Below are 24,434 nucleotides of genomic sequence, written 5' to 3'. Positions count from 1 at the left end.
AACTTTTCATCATTAAGATACAAAGTCAAAAAAGCCGAAAGGTTTCCTTAGGAGACATTTTCATCATGGGTGGCACTAATCAGCCCTCATCAAGGGGTGTTTTTTTCTACATTATCACTTTGTAGCCATGCATGATGACTAATACCATTTGATCATTTTCTGATTCATAGTAACCATTGGATATTTTTACTGAGGAGGCGAGGAGGCTTATCTCACAAAAATAAAGTTGTATCAAAACAGGAATGTCTAACAGAAGTCACGTCGAGTAAAAATGAAATCACACACTAATAAAATACTGTATTGGCCACATAATAAACATATATACACAAAAACGCCATGATTATCTTTTATATTCACTTTCTGTCTGTTCCTTATAACCTTTAGACACTACATGACTGTGGGCAGACTGCTCCAGTTAAGGAGAGGCACATTTAAAAAAGGCCATTCAGTATTTTTAAAAGGAAGCAGCATGACACGTCATTATCAACGTCACTGCCACGAGCGAGATCCAACACAAAGCTAAATCAGGAGGAGAGCTCATCACAGAGCTTTTTTACAGTAATACAACACATGGAGGAGGACCTGGAGTCACAACATTTGGATTAAAATAATATTTCATCATCCTGACTTCAACTCAAACACGGAATAAATTAATGATAGCAGCTGCAGATACAACATACCATAGAATTACTGGTACAGGTTTTTCAGTATGGCCTTTTGGATCCTCTGTTGGGTGGGAAATGCAAAGGGCTTGGTGTCATATGTGAATCAGAAGAAGAAAGGATGGCAGATGTCTGAGCAACGCACAGTGAGCAAAATACAGCATTGTGTGTACAATATGGTGCGAGTATATTTCAATGTATTTGCTTATTCTTGTTTTTTATGAATGTTGACTCTTTGCACTGTGTCTGCAACATGTCCTGTGTATGTCTGTCCTGTGGGTGAGCCAGCTGTCATACAGCTGTGTGGTGTGACCGCTCTGTCTGATCATCTATTCCCCAACTTTCTCACACAGCAGGTCGACTGTGCTCATTACAGCTTGTTTTTCCCTTTTCGCCCCATCTGGCTCGTCTTAATCAGACTGTATCAATATTAAAGCCTGGAGCTTTAACCATGCAGTGACTCCACACAAGGTGAAGGCTGCAGCTGGAAGGTGCAACCTGTCACAGAAGTCTGAGGACCCTGTGAACCCATGCTGAGGGAATCTAATGATTTTGTATGGTAAGATGATTTTATGATATGTATGATAAAGTTAAGACACACTAGCCTTACCTGGAATACCAGCCAATTTGGGTGTTATCAGCCCATCAAATGACCGTAATCAATTGTCATTGGGTGAATATATATGAGGTAGTAGGGCCCTACTGCAGCTGCTTGTTGGTTGAGTATGCTTTTATCATCTATTGTGAAGAACCCATATTTACATTAAGGAGGCGATGCCTGGTGGCTGTAGTAATTTTGACGGTAGCAAAGTGTATGAGATTGTCAGTTTACAAAGTATAAAAAACAAGAAGGTGGTTAGGCTGTATGGAGGGGTCAGATAAACACTTCTCACCAAAGACTGAAGTTTCATATTCTCATATGAGACCAAGAGTCCAGGTTGAGTAATTCTAACTGACATTAGTTCATGTACAGAACTGGATTTTTACTGTCTTTCTTTTGAAGTATTTTAACTGAAACCACATCTTCTTTTTCTAAACCTAACAAGGTAGCTTTGGTGCCTGAGCCCAACCAAACTGTGTCTGTTTCACACTGTTCAAATGGAAGTGTTAACAACTGATAATGGGCCGTTTAATGATCTGATAACATCCAGACTTGGTGATGGTACATTAGCTAAAGTGATAAACAGTGTTTTGAAATGTGTGAACCAAGCCATTTGCACTCCTTGCTCAACACTCTGTGGGCATCCTCTCGGATCTTCCTAGGATTACCCAGACTTTGTTCCAGCTGATCCACCTGTGTTACATGAGAACATTCGCCCTGGTGTCAGGCAACCGAAGTCCAACCAGGCCTCCGCCGACGAGCACAGACGAGGCCATGAGGATGGGGATGGCCTTTGTGATGCCGACAAGAGAACCGAATATCAGGTTCCCCATGACTGCAGCCAGCTTGCACAGAGCGTTGCAGAACCCAAAACCTGTGCCTCTGGAGATAGAAAAACAAGATACAAAAGGAAAAGATATGTTTGAGTCGACTGAGTGACCTCTTTGTATTTGTAAATCCATTCACCAGTCTCCTTACTCATCTATTGTTTGACCCCTCACCTCCTGACAGTAGGGAATGACTCAGTCGTCACCACATCCAGGGAATTCCAGGCAGAGATGCTCAGGCCGTTGTAAAGGCACAACATGAAGATCATCATGGACTCACTGGTGCCGAACCACAAGAAGAAACAGCTGATGCCTGAAAGGACCATAGAGCCCCCTGAAGGATATACAAACGCACACAGAGGAGAAGCGAAGAAGCTAGAGTTAGTATTTTCATTTGACTTATGTATAACTGAATTATCAGGCCTCATACTAATCATTGATGGATGCCACATCCATAGCATGAATTATATCTTTCGGTCAATGTGAAAACCAATTACTCCAGTGCACACACACAAACATGAACCTCTCTTTTACTCTCTGTTCTTACCTAACATGGACAGACGCCCGATTTTGTCCATGAGAAGGGCAGACACGATGTTGCCGGGCAGAACTGCCAGGGTCCCCAGGAAGTTGATGAAGTAAACCCAATAAGCGCTGTAGTCATCATCAAACGTCATCTGGCATCCTATCTTGTTGTGGGTGAACGTGCTGTTGATCAGCTCTGTGCCGTCTATCAACTTGGAATCATCGATGTCTGATTATGAGACGCACAACAAAAAAGAAATTACAAAGTTGCAGGAGTAAACCAGAGCCAATCACAATGCAGTATGTCTTTGCATTGCCTAACAGCAAATGTTCACCATGACACAGTTAAACCTGATGATTAAGAAAAGACGAAGTGTAGCACTGTAGCTATGTATTCATGTCAAAGTAAAAGCTTGAATTTAACTGCAATATCTCACCTGTGTTGAAGAAGAAAACATCAATGAAAGTACAGTTACGGAAGAAGGAGCCCACCGACGTGACATCGTCAAAGTAGCAGTTACGAAAGGTGGAGTCGATGAAGGTGACGGACTTCAGCTTCATGTTGATGAATCTGAAACAGGACGGTTACATTCGGCTTTAAATATTCTGTCTCAGTGTAGTAACATCCTGCCCTTACAGGTCCTGAATCTTCCTTTTTTCAAGTGTTTGAATATGTTTAAATTTGTAAAAACTTTGTGATTAAAGCTCCTGTGAGGAACCTTCGGTTTGCGTTGATTTTGGCGCCCCCTGTGGACAAAGCCGTGCCTCTTATCTCTTTGCTGGTTTTGTCCTGTTCATGCTTATGTGGTGGTTTTTAACAAAAATCCTAATCCTGCTTTCTTTTGACAGTCATATGTATCATTAACTTCAAATGTTTGCCCTGGAAAATGTAAAGAAAGGCAGCATGCAGTTCATCGCTTTGTCTGACACCTACCCTCCGCCAGCAGTTTCAGGCATTAAAAATAACTATATAGAAATCATCAATCTTGTCGCTGATGGTCTGGTTTGCTTTTGTAGGTCATACAGAGTCATCAGAATTAATTTCAGTCTGTTTCATAACCAGCAAAAACTCCCCACAGGAGCTTTAACACCCTGAACTTAAAGATGCTTGTGATTTAGCATCAACACATCCTGCTGGTGAGCTGACATGTCCTACCGGTCATTGAGGAAGAGACCATTTCTGTGTATCTGGTTCTCCAGCGTGAAGTTGAAGGTGAAGTCTTCAATGCGTTCATTGTTGTGGATCTTCACCTTTGAAGCATACTCGTCAGCCTGAAGGTGTTTGATGACATCAGGGAACCAGACTGACAGGCCGTAATACCTGCAATCGAAAGGAAATCAGGATAAAACAGATCAATTGATCAACCAAATAATGGTGACGGTAGACTGAGATCTGACAAAAACATGGATAGATACACTCAGACACATCAGAAGATGAGGAGACACTCATGGTTTCTTTTTTCTTCTGTTTGTGCTTTCAGGATGTTTTTTAATCTCGTCTGCTTTCACCCCCGTCCCCGCTCCCATCGAGACACAAATGGACCAGTATTGATCTACAAACTGTGATTGATTCGGAGACCATGCAACATCGAGATCAAGATGACAGAAATGCAATTTGGCCGCGAGCCCGACTGCCTGCTGCTATTATGTTACTGGAGGAATTAGACCTGTCTCAACGTCACAAATGACATCAGAAGGGAGCTCACCCGAATGACAGAGTGAACCACACAATGGCAAGCCGCATCATGTTTTCTCGCATTGGGTAGTTGAAGCACTTCATGAGGTTCAGATAGATCTGAGGAGAGAGGCGAGAGACTGTTAGATATCATGTGATGTAAGCCGGAAGGAGACGGACATTATTGCAATATTTACCCCATTTATTTCAGCCTTCATACGAAAGAAAGCCTTGGACACTGGGTTGCCAGTCTCTGACTCCATTTCCACCAGTTCGTCCAGCTGTTTTGGGATCTTGATCCTGTTCACCTGGGAAATTAGCAATCGGATAGAATAATACAATATGTGTATTCTACTTTAATATCCTTGATGTCACATAAGCAACATCCTGGCTCTTCCTCATTCTATGTTTCTGTTAGTTCTCTTCTTAAAAGATTGACAGCATGCGATAACTAATCAATAAGAATGAAAAAGGTGAATGTAAACAGAGCGTGATCAATTCAAGGAACACATGTTGACTAAGAGGCTTTCCCAAAGTGCAGCTGACGCATCAAATAAGCCTGAATGACACAAAACAGCTTTCAGAACCTTCAATAAGTCAGATATGATCCTGCACGCGTTAAAACCTGTCCCAGCGGTGGCAGAATATAAGCCTCTTTGCTCCCTTAAGCATCAGGAAACCCAGCTAAGACAGCGCACAGGGGGAGAGAAACACTCACGGTGAAGACTTTCTCCGGTTGCCCACGCGCTCTCATGTTGGTGTCGTGGATCTGTTTGAGGATCATCCAGGCTTCATCGTGCTTCCCCACCTGACAGGAGAGAGAGCGAGGGTGAGAGACAAGACGAGTTAAATTAATGGGATCAGCACCAGCGTCGCTTACTCAGAGACAGCAACAGATTATCATCCACAATAACATGTACTGTACATAAATTCAACCCTTTGATACCTCATAGATGGGCCAATACGACGAGAGTCACGACAACGGTGACTCATTTGACGTCAAAAGGTAATTATCCTGCCGCAGCAAACCTCTGTCATGGATCTCCAGGCTTCTTTTTTACAGAAATACAAGACCTCTTCCAAGATTTTAGGATGACTCACGCCGTTTGGTCTGATTAAACATCTGTTGGCTAATGTTCAAGGACTCCCAGTCCGCCATTTTGATCAAATGGAAGTGCCCACATTGGGGACAATGACACAGCACCATGAGGCAGCATTCTTGAAGATTCAACTGCTGCAGCAGATTTCTGAGATATAAAAACAGTTTAAGGAGGATCATTTATTTAGCTGTTATAATTAACCAAATACCATTACCTCAAGGTAGAATCGGGGACTTTCAGGCATGAAGGTAAGCGCCACAACAGCACACACACACGGCAGGGCACAGACGACCACAAACACCCTCCAGCTGTGAAACTGGTAAGCTGAACCCATACTGAAGCTCCAACCTGGAAACAGAGACACAAGACATTGTCACGTTAATTGTACCTTTCTAAAGATGTATCCTACTGCATCAACATGGAGATTAAACATAATAATGTAATCACAGCATTAGTCAGTTCCAGCACTACTGTAACTGACTTTTTTGGCCACTAGGGGGCAGTGGAACAAGCCATAAACACAGCTCTGACATATTTTAAATGTCATGTTTTAGCCACCCCACAAAGTATCCAAAGTTCATTCATAAAGATTAACTCCAGATGTTTACTGTAACTCAACACTTCACTGTACGCAGTCTGATGCTTGGACAGAAGTGAGACAAAAGCATCACCTGTAACTATAGAATCTACATCAAAGATGGCAACAGCTGTAGCCTTAACATGCTTGAAACAGAAATCATTACCAAGATAAGATTACAGTGTACATTTTAGTCAAGACTAAGATTAAAACGGGGTACACAGTAGCTCAGTCTGTAGGGACTTGGCTTTGGGAACTGGAGGGTGGAAGGCTCAAAGTCCCGGCATGGACCAAGTGTGGAATTGGGCTGATAGCTGGAGAGGTGCCATCTCCTTTCCTGGGCTCTGTCGAGGTGTCCTTGAGCAAGACACTGAATCCCCCAACTGCTCGGGATGCATGTCCATGTGCAGCCCCCGCACTCTGATACCTCTCCATTAACGCATGTCCATAGAGTCCTGTTTGAGCATGTGTGTATATCTGGCCTATGTTTGTAAAAACAGAGTAAAAAACTTGAATTTTCCCTCGGGGATAATTTCTTCTTCTTCTTCTTCTTTAAAACAGGGAAACATTTTGCATGGCATATATGATATATCTTTATTATGTTGTGTCTATTTTTAATGCATAATTAAATTTAAAAAAATTAAATTAAATTATTAAAGCAGTTCGGGCAGGTTCGAGTCGCACTGATTTCACACTTGACATGCGTCATTCTCCACAATCACCTGACAAACACTTCCTCCCAATTTGGCGGTCTAGTTGAGCTGATTTCGGGTCTCTCCCTCTGCTCTGTCATCGCCACCGCTGTCCTGCACCAGTACTGCACTCATACTTTCAGCCCCACCACCAGCCCAGCATCCACCCGCAAGCTCCGACTAGGGGGTTAACAATATCATGTCATCACTCCTCAAACGTACGTATGTGAAACAAATCTGCAGGGAGTGATGAGGTCGGAGCCTAGACGTCAAACCCAAGCTATGTTCTGCTGCTGCAACAAACGTTTCAAACTATTACAAACGTGAGTTGTCTGACTGAATTTTGCCTATTGCTGTGATTTTGGCATCTTTGCAGCATTAATAATTATGTCATGTTAATCTGAAATCTGACTAATCAGAGAGCTGGCACAGTTTTTAAGCTCACAAATGCTGCCTACTCGTATTAAACTTAGTTCAGAGATTATACTGAAACTTTAATTCCTAATCCTCAAACTGTTGACAAGATTTTGTCCATGTGGCGTTCACTTTGTTTTGCAAATAAAGCTTTATGTTGTTTTGTATGTGACGTCTGCTCTAGGTAATCCTGAAGGTAATTGTCTTCTGCAAGCAAACCGCAGAGGTTCATCGTTCTGGTCATCATTACTGTCTGGGTGTCAGAACTAACCACAATTAACAATGTGTATAATTGATGAATTACACACCAAGGCTCAGTGCACCAGTTGAAGCCAGCAGGTGGCTATTTAGCCAATCATCAGCTCACAGGGGCACAATAAAAGCAATATGATTACTGACTCTAACAAGTCTCACAATGACTTTGAGGAAGCAGAGTTTAAATAATATGAGATGAAGTGTAGATGCTACTGTAAACGCTCATCTGAAGAGGGACTGGGCCACTTGATCCGAGAGGCTGATTCGAAATATTATGTGTAAATTTCATACTGTGAACACAAAGGGGCTGCAAATAAAAGATGGCATTTAAATGAGAGCACTCCGCAGCTGGAGAAGAGTGATGTGCGAGCCCAGAGATGAATGGCTCTGCAGAGGGAGCTGAGAGGAGTGCACAGGGACGGGTTAATTGAATGTGTAGGAAAGGAATTGAGTGTTTTCTGCTAAGTTAAATCTTGTTGCACCTGATCTCAGCCCACAGGCACTCTCCCAGACTCATTAATCATTGTAACATACACACACACACACACACACGTACGTACACCCACTAACACACACACAGACTTATAGACTCTCGCAAAGGGGGAGATGCACGCGTACAAGCGCAAACAAAAAATGCATTAGCAGGGAGAACGGAGAGAAATTAATAACACAAATTAGGATATGCAGATATCACACACACAGCTAACATAATACCATAATCCCACCCACACATTTGCGCATAAGTAAATAAACAACTATATATCCACAACAAAGCCTAAGTCTTTCTTTTCCTTAATAAAAATAATAATAAAAGATTTGGAATCTACCTCTGAAGTGGCACCAAACATGACAAACTGCTCAAACAGAATATGGACATTTTCATGCATTGCATTTTTATAAGCAGGAGTTTATCATGTGCAGTATTTTATTGAAAGGGAAGCTTTTATTTGTAACTCAGCTTTCCTATATCAAAAACAAATGCCAGGACAAGCCAGGATGCTGCTACAACTGAGCAAATGACTGTATATGCAGACTTGTATTCGTGCCATCGTTGACTTTCATTTTTTTAGAGTTTTGGGTGGAAGCACAGAAAGGGGTTGCCGTTTCAGTCGTGACCTCCCACGTTTCTCGACAGATCGTGCCTCATGGAGATGCTGCTCCAAAGGGAATAGCACCATTATCCATCAACAAGCGTAGGAGGGGAGTCAGGGGGTGGGGAGGGGGTTAACGCTAATGGTTATGCCAGAAAAACACTGCTTGGAATTAATCTCGCAGCATATTAAAATCCGGCTTTGAAAGCAATGCATATCAACAGCTAAAAACAACTATTTTCAAAGGGGGGCGGGCGTCTGTCATGAGTGGTATAAATGCATCCCAAAAGACACAGAGAGATGAAATGTCTCTGCAGGCAGCAGAAATCAGTGAAAAACAATAAAAAGTGAACATAAAGAAAAAACTACAAAAGGAAACAATTGAAAACGTACATGAAAGCTGTTTATATTTGCTGATGGTGGAGGATTTATATGTATACACAATGTGCAAAATAAACAGAATATTCAGTGTTTTCATTGTGCTGAGTAACAGTCCTCACAATCCTATGTGTGAGAGAACATTAGCAATTAGTCGAGGATTGGATTTCACTCTCTTAGTGTCGCCTGTGAGTAGTAGTAATGTAATGACAACTCTTGATCTATTTCCCTGTCTTTCTTCCTGTGAGAGTGTTCGTGTGTGGAGTGACTCAGTGAGACAGAGAAGTAAAGAGAGAAAGAGACAGAGTACCACAGAGAAAGGGAAGTTGTTCAGCGGTGATTGCCTTTTCTGCAGAAATGTAGTGTGGCTTCCTGCCCCTCAGGGTTACTGTTTCACCAAGGCCATTGGAAATCTCATTACAGGGATTATGTACATAATTGACTGAGTCTATGGATGACTGAGTCAGCAGGGATACACTATTCCCAGGCCCATAGATGGTTGGATGGATGGATAGATGGATAGATAGATAGATAGATAGATAGATAGATAGATAGATAGAAAGCTCATCTTGTGTTCAGATCATTTCTTAAGACTATATTTGAGTCGTTCGATCAGAATCAGACAAGGAAGCAGAAGCCCTGTCAAATACTAATTTCAACTGGTCAGTAAATGGTGAGTTACAAAACACTTTGCTAGCCATAGCATACTTAAAAGTCAGCATACCCGTGCAACGTTAGCCAAAACGCAGCTATGCTAGCTTAGCTATGAATGCAATGCTTATTGAGGGCTTTGTAGCTTTAGCTAGTGCTATATTATTGCAGAGCTAATCTCCCCCCGAGGATGCTAAACGCCTGCCACTGAAAAAAGATCATCATCGGCCCGAACTAAACTCTGGGGCCAAAAATTGACAACCATAGTCACGCTAGTTGATGCTAATGCCGGAGGTAAACAGCTGCCTTGTGACTTTTTTGTTCACAGAATTAAATGTGCAATTTTCAAAAAATGCCCAGTCATAACCACGCCGAATTAAAACCCAACATCCTGAAAGTTCAGAGAAAATTTAATGACATTATTTCAGTTTTCGATGGACACTCATTTCTAATACTGTTAGGATGCTTGCTTTTATGTACTTAAAGATATAATCTTGAAGATATTCATTTGAGTGAATGTCTGTTAAGTCACTATCTATCGCTGAATGAGGTAACACAATGGTGATTGAGCCTATGGCCCACTGATGAAAGCCTTTGCATTTACAGTTTATAGTATTATTACGGACTGGGTGTCTGTGGCGACATTCGCTGAACAAATCACAAGCTGCGCCCAGTTAGTTACGCCTTTTCCATCACCCAGCAGTGGTTGGTCTGCCAGAGAGGGTAGGCGGAGCTAAGTGGCTGCTTTTCCGCTCTCTGCAAGTGTTGCGAGTAAACAGTACTCTAATCTACTATGTCTGAACAGACAAAGAAAAGATCGATGACCACAGATACAACTTCAAAAATAAGTGAAAATCCAAGGCGCAATTGCCTTTTATCGCCATAAGGTGTCGCCAAATAGAGCGAAAGTGAGAACTTCAAGATTATCTTTAAACTATAAGAAGGTTTGTTAGAAGGTTTTTGTGAATTTGGGTTTCCAGGGGCTTTAAGAAATAGTATTGGTAGTGAGTAGTAAGTAAGTAGAAGTAGTAACATTTTGCCATGCTAGTTGTTTTCACCTGGCTCCAGTGTTCATGCTAAGCTAAGCTAACCAGCTGATGGCTTAAGATACATGTTACCATACAGATATGAGAGTTGCTTCAATCTACTCATTTAACTCTTGACCACAGAGTGAATAAGCACATTTCCCTCAAAGTTGAACTTATTCCTTTAAAAAACTAAAGAAATGACAACAAGACAAAGTATGTGTGCCTTTCTCTCCCTGCTGGGAGTTTTTTGCAGACTAGTGCATAAATGTAAATCAATAAAAAAGAGTTTGCTGAATGATACATATTTTCAGAGCAGCATTAAGTGAATTTGGTACTTTACTTAAAGCATTTCAATACCGTGATGCCTGTCAAGTAGCACAAGCAGAAGAGTTGCGAGTGATTGACTGTGACGTGAAATTCACAGGGGGTTATTTGATCTTTAATCTGTAGATCTGAGCAGTGTCTCGTAAGGTTACTCTTGTGGTGGGCTTGTTTGGCAGCGAGTTCACTCTTCAAAATCTCACGTCAGTGTGATGAGGGTCTGTGCTGAGCAGACCTCCTTCAGCGCCCCAGCTGTGAGTCTGGCAGGGGGGCTTTGGGGAGACATTAGGAGTCAGCGAGTGGAGAAGACAAATGAGCGCTCTAATGGTGTATTAAACAACAGTGATGAGGCACTTGCATCGTACCCTGTTAGCTGATACCTTCATATCTTCGTTCGAAGACCTAAAGGTATCTCTGCGAGACGCATTATTGCCCACACACGACAGCGCTGTTGGTTGCAGGCACTGCGGTACTTTAGAGAAAACATAAAAACCACTGGTGAGCGCTGGAGTATGTATGCAAGACACGTAGTTCCCTCTCAGAGAAAGAGAGGCAGAGTGGTAGTGAGTGTCAGACAGAATAAGAGCAAAGTAAGGCCACTACCACCCCTTCAATACGATATCAGCAGATCTGACAGCGGAGCTTCCTCAAGACTCGTCCTGCTTTCAGAGGCTTTTGCGAGTCTGCAGTGTGTGTTTTTATGTGTGCATGTGAGCTGATGAGCGGCAGTGTTTGCATTTGTGCACGTGTGTATGCATCACCCTGAGTAACATGTAAGAAAACTGAGAGGGCCTTTATGGGAAACTCCATGATGAGAAGCTGTGTGTGAGTTCTGCCTTTCTGTGTATGTGTGTGAGTGTGTTTGTGTCAACCCAAATGACCTCTCACAATGTCAGATGATATTGCCTTCAATTTCCCTTGAAGTAGACCTGTATGTGGCTGCAGCCCAGTAAAACATCACCCTACCACTTACAGCAACACACACACACACACACACTGTCTGCCTCTCGCTGACGTCACAGGTAGGCTAAAGCACGGTCTGGCCATAAATCACCTCTAGCTGTAGCTTTGTCCTATTAGAGCAAGGAGAAAAACCTAATTATGCTTGATCAAGAAGAACACTCTGCGGAGACAGAGACTGGAGAGAGAGGAGAGGTAATAAAAGGAAGGACAGAGTTAGACACAGAGACGGGGAGAGTACAAAACAGGAGGAGAGGGGAGGCAGTAAAAGGAGGGGACAGCAGGTTAAAAGAGAAGAAGGAGATCAGGAGAGGAGGAGAGGAAGTAAGCCTGTTCCTTTCTTTTTGTGTCTTCTCATGATGAGTGCAGCTGATATCTAATGCAGTATTGTAATAAATCACTGCTTTCTCTCTCCCACAGGCCCTCCCTCGCCCTCTCAGCATGCATCATCTCTATGGTCTCCATGCGTACGTTAATCTCTTAACCTCTGCCTCTCACAGCCCGCAGCTCGGAGCTTTTAAGTAATTGATTCTCATGGCGGGAAAAACTAGCACCCCAACACGGGCCAAGGGGAAGCCGTACAGTTTCCCAACCTGCAGTCTGGAGTTAAAGACAAAGTCACATTGTCAGGATGGGTGTACTTAAAACATTGTTTGACTGAACTCACCATAGTGTGGTATGATGGCCCAGGCCATAGCAGATGCATAGATCTCTCCGATCATCCAGAACATACACAACCAGCTGAGGTGCTCTCCTCTTTTCTCCCTGGACAACACCTCTGCAAAGAAGGAGAAAACGATCGGCACGGCACCTCCTATCCTGCAGGAACCAGAAAGAATGAGAGGGTTAGTCTGAGTGAGGCAGATAGTAACAGTTTTTAATGCTTATGTTTTAATCCATAAGTGTGTGACTTTTATTCCTCCATTTAAAGAGGGAGCAGTCATTGCAAGTGAAAGTGTCATTTTTTTTGTGTAATGTTTTTTCTCTAAATTCTCTTCTTTATGCAGCCTTTAGCGCTGTAAACTGTTTTTGGATTGGTTACCGTTAAAGAGGAATAAACTGCAGGTTCAGTGCTAAGAATATAAAGGAGACCATGTAAGCAGAAATGATGCTCGACTAAGCATATTTTTCTGAAACATAATACAAAAAAAAAATCCTCATTGCTCATGATTCAGGGGCACAGGTTGCATTGGCAGTTTGGACAGCCCTTTCAATTACTCTGAAGGTCTCTGGGGAGAGTGTGCTGCAGATGCAATTACTGAATTAGCTCTTAAAGGGACAGTTACACTGCCGAGAAGAGGATGTAATAAATTAACTTAAACTAACACCGTGTTTCTACGTAATAAGAGGATGCCGACGTCTGTCAAACACAGGGTATTTTAAGAAAGTCTATGACTGTACCAGTGTATATTGAAGCTGTATTTATAGAGTGGGATGTCTTTGGCTATAACAGTTTAGACATTGGCCGGTAGTAACTTTTACTGCTCTGCACTGCAGCAGCCGGAGGAAATTACATTTATGCAGCTTGAAAGAAAATGCAAGGAGAGTGAACCCTTGATGGTAAAGGCTTTCAGTAATCATAAGAGTTAATACTGTAACTTTAATAATTTCTCACTGGAGGTCAACAAAGGCAGCAAGCAGAGACAGAGGCATGCTTTAACGGAAGCACTATAGATTTTCCCCTCACATAGATTAATTCTTTTCTCTCACTGATAGTTTGACCGTCCTATTGCCAAAGGAGATTTTGAGGTGTTATAGTGTAGCCTACCATTCGAATTGACATTTCACAAATCATTTTAACTGATAGCTTGTCGCGCCTCGTCGGCCCCAGAGTGATCTCTCCTCTTTATCAGACTTACCCGAAGCCCGCGACGAGACGGCAGAGGAGGAAAAGGCCGTATCCCTGGACAAAAGATGACAGGAAGGCGAAGAAGCCGTTCGTGGACATGCAAATGAGGAGGCACTGCCTGCGGCCCACTTTGTCAGACATCCCGCCCCAGAAGAAGGCGCCGACCATCATCCCCAAGTAAACAACGCTGCCTGGAAAGACAAGGAGAGAAAGGGGTCAGGTTTTAGTTAGCCTTAAAGCAGCCTTTTTGGAGAGTTTTCTCATTGGTCACCTAATGGAGATGATTTTGATGGATGTCCTTTTTTATTGCCAACAGTAGAAACAAGCTATAAACAACATTGAGTTGTTGAGAAGTTGAAATGGCTAACTAAGCTAACAGTTGCCTATTTACACATCCACTAACTCCTGAAGGAAATATCTGACTCTTTAGCTGCGATCTTTTTTACTAGTTAGCTAGCTTTTTTACTAGCTCTGATAGCTAACTGTACAGTATTTGCTTAGCCCTACACAGCAGAAGTTAGCTTGCTAGCAGAAGTTAGCTTGCTAGCTTCTGCTGTGTAGGGCTAAGCAAATACTGTACAGTTAGCTATCAGAGCTTTTCACTGAAATAAGCAGTCCACTAGCCATGAAAGTGAACAAAAGAAGTAAAGTTACCTGCCTAAAAACCAAACAAGGAGCCGTAAGATGCTATACAGTTCTGTACATTTCCAGAAAGTTCTCTGCTGCAGCTCCTGTTTTCCACAAAGCACTAGCCAAAGAAGAACCATGCCTTGCTTAAAGACAGAAAGAAACAATCCTCTGTGACAGTACGGTTATCCCCCTAATATCACAACACACAGAAAAACTACAGTCTTGGAGGTGAAAGAGAACTTCTGCGAGAATTACTTTTAGAGTAAAAGTTAGGACAGCGACACTCAGCTAGAAAGTATTTTAGCTATCACATCCTCTAAATGGAGTTAGCTTGTGCCTCCATTATTGGCTAATGTTCATGAGTGAGTTATTGTGGAATAACAGACTCCATATGGATCATTAAACTTGAAAATAAAAAGGGAACAATCGACTGCTGCTAGATGTTGCTATTACTTAAACTAGTGTATAGCTTAACATGCACACAAACACACCTATCCCCCTCTTTTTAGATTAGCACATTAAACCTATAAGGAATGAAACCTTCAGTACATCTACCACTCTTACTTGAGCTGCATTATGACAGTGAACCTGACACCAACCCTCGGCCCCAGTAGGCCTATACTCTCACGTTGATAAGTAAATACAGAGAGTAAAAGACTGAAAACAGTCTCTGATCAATAAGGAGACAAATGTAGACAGTAATGCGGGGTGACTTTACAAAAAGGCCTGCTGCTCTCTTTTAATCTCTCTCGTCACAAATGGGATCAATGCTCCAACAAAACAGCATTGATTTCTCTCCCTGATCATCATGATTCTGCTCCAGAGAGGGGAGCCTATTATTACTGCTTTAGTCTGTATTGTATGTGGCATTGTGTGGTTTGGAGCCTTCGTGGAGAGACGGTGTCTGCTGCAGAGAGCGACTCCGACTGGATTTTTCTCCATTTAGAAATGTCTTTTTTGAGCTTTTTCTTAATCTGTATTCAGACAAACATAAACCTGGTTTCAAGAGGATATTTTCATTTACACACAAAAAGAAGAGAATGTGAAAGCTGCAGTCATATATGGAGTGGCATGACTCAGCCGTAGGGACACTTTGTTCATCCCATTACGATAATCTTAATAGCAAGATGCATTTCCTCTCTGTAATGTCTGCAGTCAGGTCTCCTCTCCTCTGCTGCGAGCAGATATCTGTTTGACTCTCTCGCTTCAGGGGTCAAAACCCAGCTATCTGTCACATTTGGCAGCCATCTAGATACTCGCCCTGAAGGTGTCATAAATTCAATTCTAAATTTAACGGAAGTCTTCAGTCTATGCACAGTTCACACTTGCTTCATTAAGGAGACGCTGGATATATGGTGCCCAGGCAAACACCCACTGGCCTCGCATTTAATTGTCATGCATCCAAAACATCCAGAGGCCTTTCCATTTAAACTTTCTTTACAAGCTGACAACAAAACCAAACTTAAAGCAAGAAAGAACCTTTGATTCCTGCTACTTCGATGTCCTCTAACAAAGAGCAATAAAACTATTGACTAACGAGTACATCCTTCACAGGACAGTCCATTACGTAATGAATTTATTGATGTTCTGTCCGACTTGCTGCACAGTCTCTCAGCATGATGTCAGCAGAGCATGAGCACAGTAGTGTACTGTAGTGTAATATAATTCAAGAGTGTAATATAACAGCACAGACATCTCTTAACATTATGAGGTCTGACTCATAACAAGAAGACTACAGGGTGGTTTGTGAGGCATTAAACTGTCATGTTTCAAAATGATGGTACGTATTTTCACAGATTCTTGTGTCTTTTTCCCCCTTATATTATTATTATGAGTCGCACTACGTTTTCAGTGTGATGTTACGGCGATACAGTCCCATTTTCTGTTTGGACCCTGACCAAGCAGTTAGTACACTGCAGCAAAATCTAAGGTTGAAAGGCTGACCACAGGAACGGTCACACTGACTGACTGTCACTCTGATGAGGCAGTCTTCACAAATCTTTTGTGTACTGTTGTTAATTGAAGCTAGCAGTTTTCCTGTAAGCCATCAAGCTAATAGTAGCCTAATGTCAGGGTATGAGTAGATTGTGTCTTTGGCTCAACCAACTAGTATCTTTCCCTAGATGTGATTTTTTCATATTTTTCTAATATTAAGAAAGACAATGTTATCAGGTCAACAACATTATCATTGTGAGACCAAATGTTCTTTGTTTTTAAGGTAACCATGAATCCTGCGAAGCTAAAGTTTAAGTAGCTCCTTAGTGACGGCTAAAAAAGTAAAAAAAAAACTTATCTCTATTGACAGATTCTGTATATGAATTCAGAATCTGTAGGTAAGTGACGAGTTTTGGTGTAGGAAGTTTTCTGGTTTCAGTTTGTAGTCTAAATATTTTGTCCACTATCGTTTTAGCATGTGCTGGCTGTACACAGGAAAACAGTGGAGAGGAAAAGGCGGCAGAATGCAATTGGCAGTGTCCTGACGCAATTTAGCTTTTATTAATCTCTATAAACAGACATCTGCTGGCAATTGCAGCTAACCATTCGCTCTCAGACGTCACTTCTCAACTTCATTCTTACTTGTCAAGTTGCTAGTTGGACTATAAACAATGACCAGCGAAAATGAAGCCCTGGCTGGAAGTATTTTATCGCTAACCGCTACACTAGCCCTGAAAAGTTTGCTAGCGCTTCCAAAGGCTTCACCATCATCAGACGACAGCCAATGGGTTCTAAGATTGCAGCAGAACTAAACATGTTACAGCTAAGTACAAAAAATGGTTATGGTCTCCTTAGCTATAACTCCATTCCTTACATACCTGTATGTTCTGGGGAAATCTTTGCAAAACTAGGGGCTAGGCCATGACAGTGGATGCCGCTAGGTATCAACTTTAGCTAACTCAGTTACTGAGCTTCTTGACTGTGCTTGTTTTATAGTTCCACACATTTCAACAAATAAAATGTCTTACTGGGTGGTTTATGGTAGTAACAGGCGGTCCAAGAAGTATGTGCTCCATTTTTTTTGGTGCCTAGTATTATTAGCATTGTTTTATGCATATATTAGCATAATTAGCAGCTATATATAGCTGCGTCACTATACCTGACTTGTGAGCTTGTTCAGTTCTTTTCATACATTTATATATTTGTGGTGGCCAGTGCATGGGAGTCAGGATTGTTGCTGACTTTCCCCAGCAGAAAAGAGCGGCAGTCGTGATGCAGACAAGAAGTCCGCCAAGTTTCACAAACTTAGCATCTTAGCTTCTGATAAATAAACAACTAAGCTAACATCATAAATAGAATATGATGGTAAACTAGCTAATTCACAGGTAATAAATTAGCCACAGGCACTGTTTTACTTTAAACTTGGTGTTGGTGGTGTAAACTTGGTGCCGTCCCCTCGCCCCTCTTAAGCACCACCCTCTTGTCCAGATGTGGTCACTTCTGGCTCCAGTTCAACATGTCAACCGCAAAAAAGGGGCCTCCATCCATCCTCCAACAAGAGTATGAGTATCTATCTTTTGACATTATTTCCTGCGCTCTCAGAAAATGACCATCATAAGCCAATCCTATTCAGTTATATACTTCAAACACAACAGTATAACATACATCATCCACACAATGTCTCAACATTTCATCAGACTGTGTCAGTCAGTCAATACTGAACATATTGGAAATGATACGGGTGGACCAAAAGAGCTTCAACCACAGTATTCTGATTAATGAAACCCTGTTCTGCTATCACCCAGCGCTGCTCTGTCATTGATTCAGTGGGGCTGTAAATTGAGGTGGTACCTTAAGCCTGCAGACTATGAAGAAGCTTACAATCAATAGACTTCAGCTGAGTTCAGCCCATATTTAAGACCAAAAATGTAGATCTGAAACTGCTGAGGGATGAAATGTTCAGTCTTGGTTTTTGACACAAAAGAAATTTCAAACTTCCTGAAGCAAAATGTAGCCACGTCAGAAGCATAACTTCTTGAATGGATGCCACCTGGTGTAAATGTTTCATCGTGAGAGTGTAAAATAGTGCTGAGTTTGGACCTGATGACCCATATAGTCTTTCAGCCCCATCAGAAATAGACAGTGTGTCAGGTGTCCTTGCAGGCAGAAGCAAAAGGTTTAACTCACTGACACGCTGTTCAGGTGTCAAAACACATCTGCAGGAATTGTAAATATTCAGCAAAATCAGGCACCATCTAGAAAAAATCCATTGAGTTGCTATTTAGTCTAAGATATGAGAGTAAAAACACCCCACCACACATAAACATACATATTAAAATACTACAAATACACAAACTACACTTCTGGTGTAGCTTAAATGACCACAAGAGAATAAGATGAAGGGAGGAAAATATCTGTAAGAGCAAGCAAAAGGCAACAGGCGACAGACAGACAGTGAAAGCAAGCAAGAAAACCGTAATGAGGGGGGAGAGTTCAGTAATTGCCAGATTGGGTGAGTGAATGAGAGGTAGAGGAGGGGAGGAAGGGGAAGGCCCTGGTGCAGTGTTTTCTGTCCTGTCACATCCAGAGGAGCCCCCAGAGAGCCGTGGGAGCACTGAGCTGCATCACGACCTCTTCTCTGATTTCATGCCTTGATGCTCTTCGCTCTTAGCAGCGCAAACTGTTTCAGCCTCGCACAAAGCACCCGACCTGTTTTATTCATAATGATGATACTATCATACAACTGCGTGCCTGGTGCACAGTGCAGCGGTATCTCTCCCAGTTTGATATTTTTCCTCTCTTTCTCTCTGTTCCTCTCAATCTCTTCATCGCTTTTTTGATCTTATTCATCTACTCTCCTCTTCCCTCGGCCCTCCTCCCCTTTTTGTGCCTCTCTTCCCAACCTTTGCTCAACCTCTCTTTATTCCAGCTCCTGTCTTTCTTGTCTTGCTTCTCACTCCCCTTCCCCATTACTCCTCGTCTCTTCCCCTCTTCACTCCTCTTCCTCCCCCCTCCCATGTGCTCCCCCCTCTCATTTATTTGCCTTAGTTTTCTCTTTGCTCCGCTGTCATCAGCTCCTTTACACTGAGCAGCGTGTAATCACATTTGTACTACATCGTGTCAGTTTGATCGGATTCGTGCCTCCGTCTTCTGCCACCTCCGCAGAAAAAAGGATTGAAGCTTTTTGTCATCTTTAAGTCATATCAGTGGGGGCAGGATTTCAATGCAATCTATATGAAAGTAACCTTTTGTAGGGCTTAGAGTGCAGGCTTCAAAATGACTCACTCAGCATCAGTAATGATACAACCTTCATTACATTAAAGACTGTAGATAATTCGCATGAAATACAGTGATGCCATGAACTCCTGATAAGAGTGTGCAGTTCGACATGCTTTACTTGTAGCTGAAATTGCCGCTAGCAGCAGGTTTGGTCCGTATGACATATGCACAAACACTCACACACTACCCCCTCTCTCTCCAACACACACACACATTCATTCTCCCACACAATGTGGAGCTGCACTACTCAAGTAGTGTAATCTCTGCAGTGACGCTGCGATCTTACTGCAGTTTAGCCATGCTCAGCTGCCCCTGGACCACACAGCCCTCAAAGCCTGCCAGCTGGCGAATACAGGGAGGCAGAAGAAGGGAACAAGAGGGAAAGAAAAGAGAAAAAAAAATACTGTAGAGATGGAGATTGAAAGGAGCAAAAAGCGAAGCTGGGAAACACAGAAAGAATAAAGGGTGAAAGAGATCAGTAGACAGGGAAGTAAGGATGAAAAGAGAACAAAGAGAAGAGGAAACAAGAGAGAAAGTACTGATGCTTTAGAGAGAGTGGTGGATGTGAAATGAGAACGAGAAGGAGTTAAAAGACTGAGAAGCAGAAATGAGGAGACAGTCTAAGTGAACAAATAAGTAATGATAGGGTGATGCGTTCCCATTGTCTGTTGTGTCTGAGATGATAGCTGAGCCTCTCCCTCACATTGTTGCTGTACTGAGCACCACCAATCCGCCTCCTCTCTGCTCCCATCCACCCACTCCTCCTTCCCCATTACTCCTCTCTAACTTCAAAGCTGTCCCTCCTCCTCTCATGTCCCCTGTTCATCATCTCAAAGCGTTTGTTTGTTTCCCCCCCCTCCTGCTTTCTTCCCACACCGTCCACTCTTATCTAGAGCATTTACAGTATTTCAGCCCCTCCTCCCCCGACTCTCCATCCTTTATTCATTACTGATCTACGGGTAGGACCAAACTGAATCCTGTAATCTAATCAGAATTTCAGACATCCATCCTATTCAGGCCTTTGTGTTGTTCATACTGCATTATCCCATTAGGCTCAGCTCAGCCTCTGTCTCTGAGTGTTACACAGCTGCAGAAGGCAATGTGCCCAGCTTATATGGAAATAACCAACATCAAATGCATATTTTTAAATCTATGTAATTCAAATTTTGTGTGTAGTTGGAAATTCTCAGTAAAATAAAATAAAATAATTTACAGAGAATTGAAAAAACATCATATAGACCTCTAGAATACTTACACATGCAACATATAATGATATCTCTGTTATGCACCTGCACATACATAAAAGGCCATTTAGAAAAGTGCTATTTATAAAGTGCTTTTTCGAGCTATCTATAATATTTCTCAAATCCGATATTCCTATTAAGAACTTCTTGAATGTCTAAGCAATCTGTTACAGCAGGAAGTCAACTGTACTCTGGTTCCATTGTGAGAAGTGTCACCAGGAGGGTGTGACACACGTGGAAAAATGTGCCTGGCCAAGACCAGCCAGTATGAGTCACAAGTGCAGCAGCGACAAGGATAATCTCCCTCACTAGCTTCCTGATCCCACCAACTGTGGCCAGTGAAACAAACAATCAAGGTCCCAATGCTAGAACTGAACCCAGGCCTGGTTGATGGTCTAGCCCCTGGGTGCCCAAAAAAGCTGCTGCTGCCATCACCACACCGCCATAAAGTTTACAACTTATTGTAAGGCTCCAAAAATAACAGTGACGAGAGGGAAGGGAAGCATAGTTTTAAGTCGTTAGCTTGAAGTAGCTACTTTTGTCATGTGCTTTTAGCATTAGGCTAAGGTTAGCTACAGCTAGCTGCTAGCAGAAATTGTGAAGTGCGTTTTAGACCAATATGGTTTACCACAAAGTTTTTAACTCAAGCAGTGCTACAGAAATGTTTGCTCAAGGTTGTTGTTACTGTTTGTATAAAATGTTCATCATTATTAAAGGCGTAAAGGGAATAAGTTGTGCTTGTGTTTTTTTTATGTAGTGCATTTCAGTTCCATACCCGGGAGGAGAATCTCATTTTTCTGTAGTAATATTAGGTGTTAAAGGTGTTGGTATGTTTTGTCACAAATAATTGGCATCTGCTGTAAACAATCCACACCCACATGCCCTGGCACCACTGCTGCAGCAAAATAAGAGCACTGATGTTCTGCTTGAATGAATAAAGGTTATGTAAAATACTTGAAAAATCAGACCATCCTAATCAAATCTATTCACAGATTTAACAGCCTGTTGTTTATTTCTACACTTCAAATCAATAAAATATTACCATGGCACCTGTAAAACATCAATTCTCTCCATTTTGTCGGCTGTAATTAAGCGTAATTACTCTGGAAAACTCCAAATGGATACCAACAAGGTCATAGTAATCATGTAGGCTATGCTGAGACATTTACACACACACACACACATACACCAATCATGTTCCCGTCAACAGGGAGGAGCCTCGGGGCAATCAGTGGGAGAAAGGAGAGGAGAATGGGGGAGGATGGGAGAAGAAAAGAGAGGCACATAGAGAGTGGAGGGTGAGAGGGAGGGACAGGGGGTGAGGGATGGAGTCACGAACAAGGAGAAGCAGAGCGTGGAGCATGAATGCCTGCAGGACTTTGCTTGGCGAGAGAGGAAGAAAAGAGTTTACATGGATACTTGGAAAGAGACAGAACAATGAAGGTGCACTGAACATAACATCTTGTGAGGATGTAACAGTGACTCCCCCATACAGACATGTAGTAACAAACTCTTTAATCATGTCACATTTTGCAAATTTTCAGTCACAACCTTCAAATCTCAGAAAGGCCCTGCCGTATCATTTTTGCATCAGATGTTGCGGTGCGGTTGATGCATTGTCATGTCTCACTGTGGCGGTTACTATCTAAAGTCTGTGTGCTAGAATTAATGTCCTCGCCACTCCGGTGCTGACACAGTGAGTCAGCCCCTGCACACAGCTCTGAGGTGATGGATTATACACCTGCAGCCACTGGGACTGCTGGGACTCCTGCTCAACACTAACAGCATACAGGGAATAGTAGCTACCCTCCTAATCCTGACACGAGACCAGTGGACCGAAACACCTCATCCATAAGAAACAGCATGAGGATAAAGTGTGACATGTAGAGTGCAAACACGCATAACTAATCTCTTACACAGAGAGTATAGTGTGGCCCTACATTTTGTAAAATTATTGTAATATGTTCAATGTTTAAAGTATAAATCTGAAAGATTTGATTTAAATAAATGTCTGTTAAGTCACTGTCTATCGCTGAATGAGGTAACACAGTGGTGATTGAGTCTATGGCCCACTGATAAAAGCCTTAGCATTTGCAGTATTACAGACTGGCTGTCTGTGGCGACTTCAGCGAAAAAAATAAATCACAAGCAGCGCCCAGTTAGTGACACGTTTTCCATCACCCAGCAGTGATTGGTCTGCCAGAGAGGGTAGGCGGAGCTAAGCTGCTGCTTTTTCCCAGCTGAGTTTTTATCAACACTTGGTTTGATGTCAGATGTACTTGTTTTTAAATTGTTAAATACAGTTGAAGTATCAACAGAATACTCTGAGTGTACACTACTCATATGTACTATGCCCTTTAATTGCACCACACAAGGTACAAATACAAATTATACGATTATTGCTAGGTTGTGTTGCAACTTGTCCTACTGAGTCACCCATCATACTGAATAGAAAATGTCCTCTGATTAGGTTTATTCTGTGGCCATGAAAAGTATTTGACACTAACAGCTTGGGATCCAGCAATGATCGAGTCTGTTCCACTAAGTTGATGAACCTGTGAGGGAAGTCTTCAAAGAATCTGTGCAGCAGTGTTCAGGATGTCTTGACTTAGACTCTAGCCTTGGTTAAGCCTCAAAAACACTCCATCCTACATTTCCCATAATGCACAAACTGGACATTGTATTATACCCTACCACTAAACACACCTTTCAAACTCCGTGTTGTGATGCATGTTTTCTGTTATAAATTTGCGGCCTTCAGGGCCAAGCTGATGTAACCCTGATGACATCAGTAAGTTGCACCCATGCCTTTTGCATACCAATGTTGCATTGTAATATTGCAGCTATAAGGTCTTGGGCGTATTTCATTCCTCAAAACAATGTACAGCAAAATGAAAAAGTCCTTGTAAAACTCCTCATCATGAGAACGTATCAAATGGATACATGTTAATCACGATTGAAGGATAATTTCCTGTTAGCAGAAATAGATGCATGCGCACTCGCCAACACTCAAACATACGTGTTTCTTACCTAGCCATCCCGAGCTTGAGTTGGGCACACACATGTCCGTCTCTGCGCTGGGCAGCACAAAGCCCACCACGAACACCTCCACCCCGTCCGACATGAGGGCCAGCCCGAGCACCAGGAAGAGCTGCCACTGGAACCTCCCATGTCCACACTCCTGGATGATCAGCTCGAACTGTTGGGCCAGCTCCTCCTCGTCCGCCTGTCTCTCCTCCTCCAGCCCCTTACGGTCCCTTGTGGCATCTGACACGGGCTGCCCCAGCGCCACCTGGCCCTCCTTTTGCTTCCTGTCCCCAGCGGAGGGGATCCCCTGGTACTCGCCCTCGTAGATCTCATCCTCGTCGTCGTGGCCCTCTGTGGCATCGCTGGAGCCCTCCTCGTTGTCATAGCGCTCCCCGTCCTGCCTCGGTGGGTTCCGGTAGAAATCCTCATCTTCGTCCTCCTCATCCTGGAAACGACTGTATTTGCGGTGGGACGAGTACTCATCTGTGGCGCGGTCCACCACCTTGTTGACCTTCTTTGCTGTGTGCCGCTTGGCCTCCTTCACAATGTCCTTGGCCCCCTTAGAAAGGGAAGTCCTGTTATTGTAAGTGTCCTCCATTTTGGCTCCACTGGTAGGTCTTCACAGAGGTTTAGAGGGGAGTTAGAAGTTGAAGAAAAGGGAAGAGGGGCAAGAGGGGTGAGTGTTCGCTGGCGAGGGAATAGCAGGTGGTGAG

The 24,434-nt window shown here is 42.7% G+C and overlaps 1 protein-coding gene across 1 annotated transcript; it reads right to left on the bottom strand.

Annotated features, from left to right (window-relative positions):
* Positions 1-1,961: 1,961 nt before the first annotated feature.
* sv2ca (synaptic vesicle glycoprotein 2Ca) lies at positions 1,962-24,434 on the bottom strand. The gene is made up of 12 exons (XM_069683081.1): positions 23,725-24,434; positions 13,617-13,797; positions 12,425-12,576; positions 5,605-5,738; positions 5,009-5,098; positions 4,488-4,598; positions 4,322-4,410; positions 3,772-3,936; positions 3,053-3,186; positions 2,638-2,844; positions 2,265-2,424; positions 1,962-2,145 (listed from the first exon to the last, which is right to left on the bottom strand). The coding sequence occupies exons 1-12, from the start codon at positions 24,317-24,319 to the stop codon at positions 1,962-1,964; spliced, it is 2,202 nt and encodes a 733-aa protein (XP_069539182.1). The 5' UTR covers positions 24,320-24,434.

This window comes from Semicossyphus pulcher, unplaced genomic scaffold (assembly GCF_022749685.1).
Source record: "Semicossyphus pulcher isolate SPU_LCO1_2020_fin unplaced genomic scaffold, fSemPul1.0.p SCAF_6, whole genome shotgun sequence".
NCBI lineage: Eukaryota > Metazoa > Chordata > Actinopteri > Labriformes > Labridae > Semicossyphus > Semicossyphus pulcher.
This window is presented reverse-complemented; position numbering and strand designations above follow the sequence as displayed.

Bases quoted from the DNA above. Each gene is read 5' to 3' on its own strand.
- sv2ca (XM_069683081.1), bottom strand. From the start codon at position 24,319: ATGGAGGACACTTACAATAACAGGACTTCCCTTTCTAAGGGGGCCAAG. The intron at 12,577-13,616 runs GTAAGTCTGATA...TGGTTCCTGCAG, and splicing joins CGTCTCGTCGCGGGCTTCGG to GATAGGAGGTGCCGTGCCGA. The intron at 2,425-2,637 runs GTAAGAACAGAG...TATATCCTTCAG, and splicing joins CGGGCGTCTGTCCATGTTAG to GGGGCTCTATGGTCCTTTCA.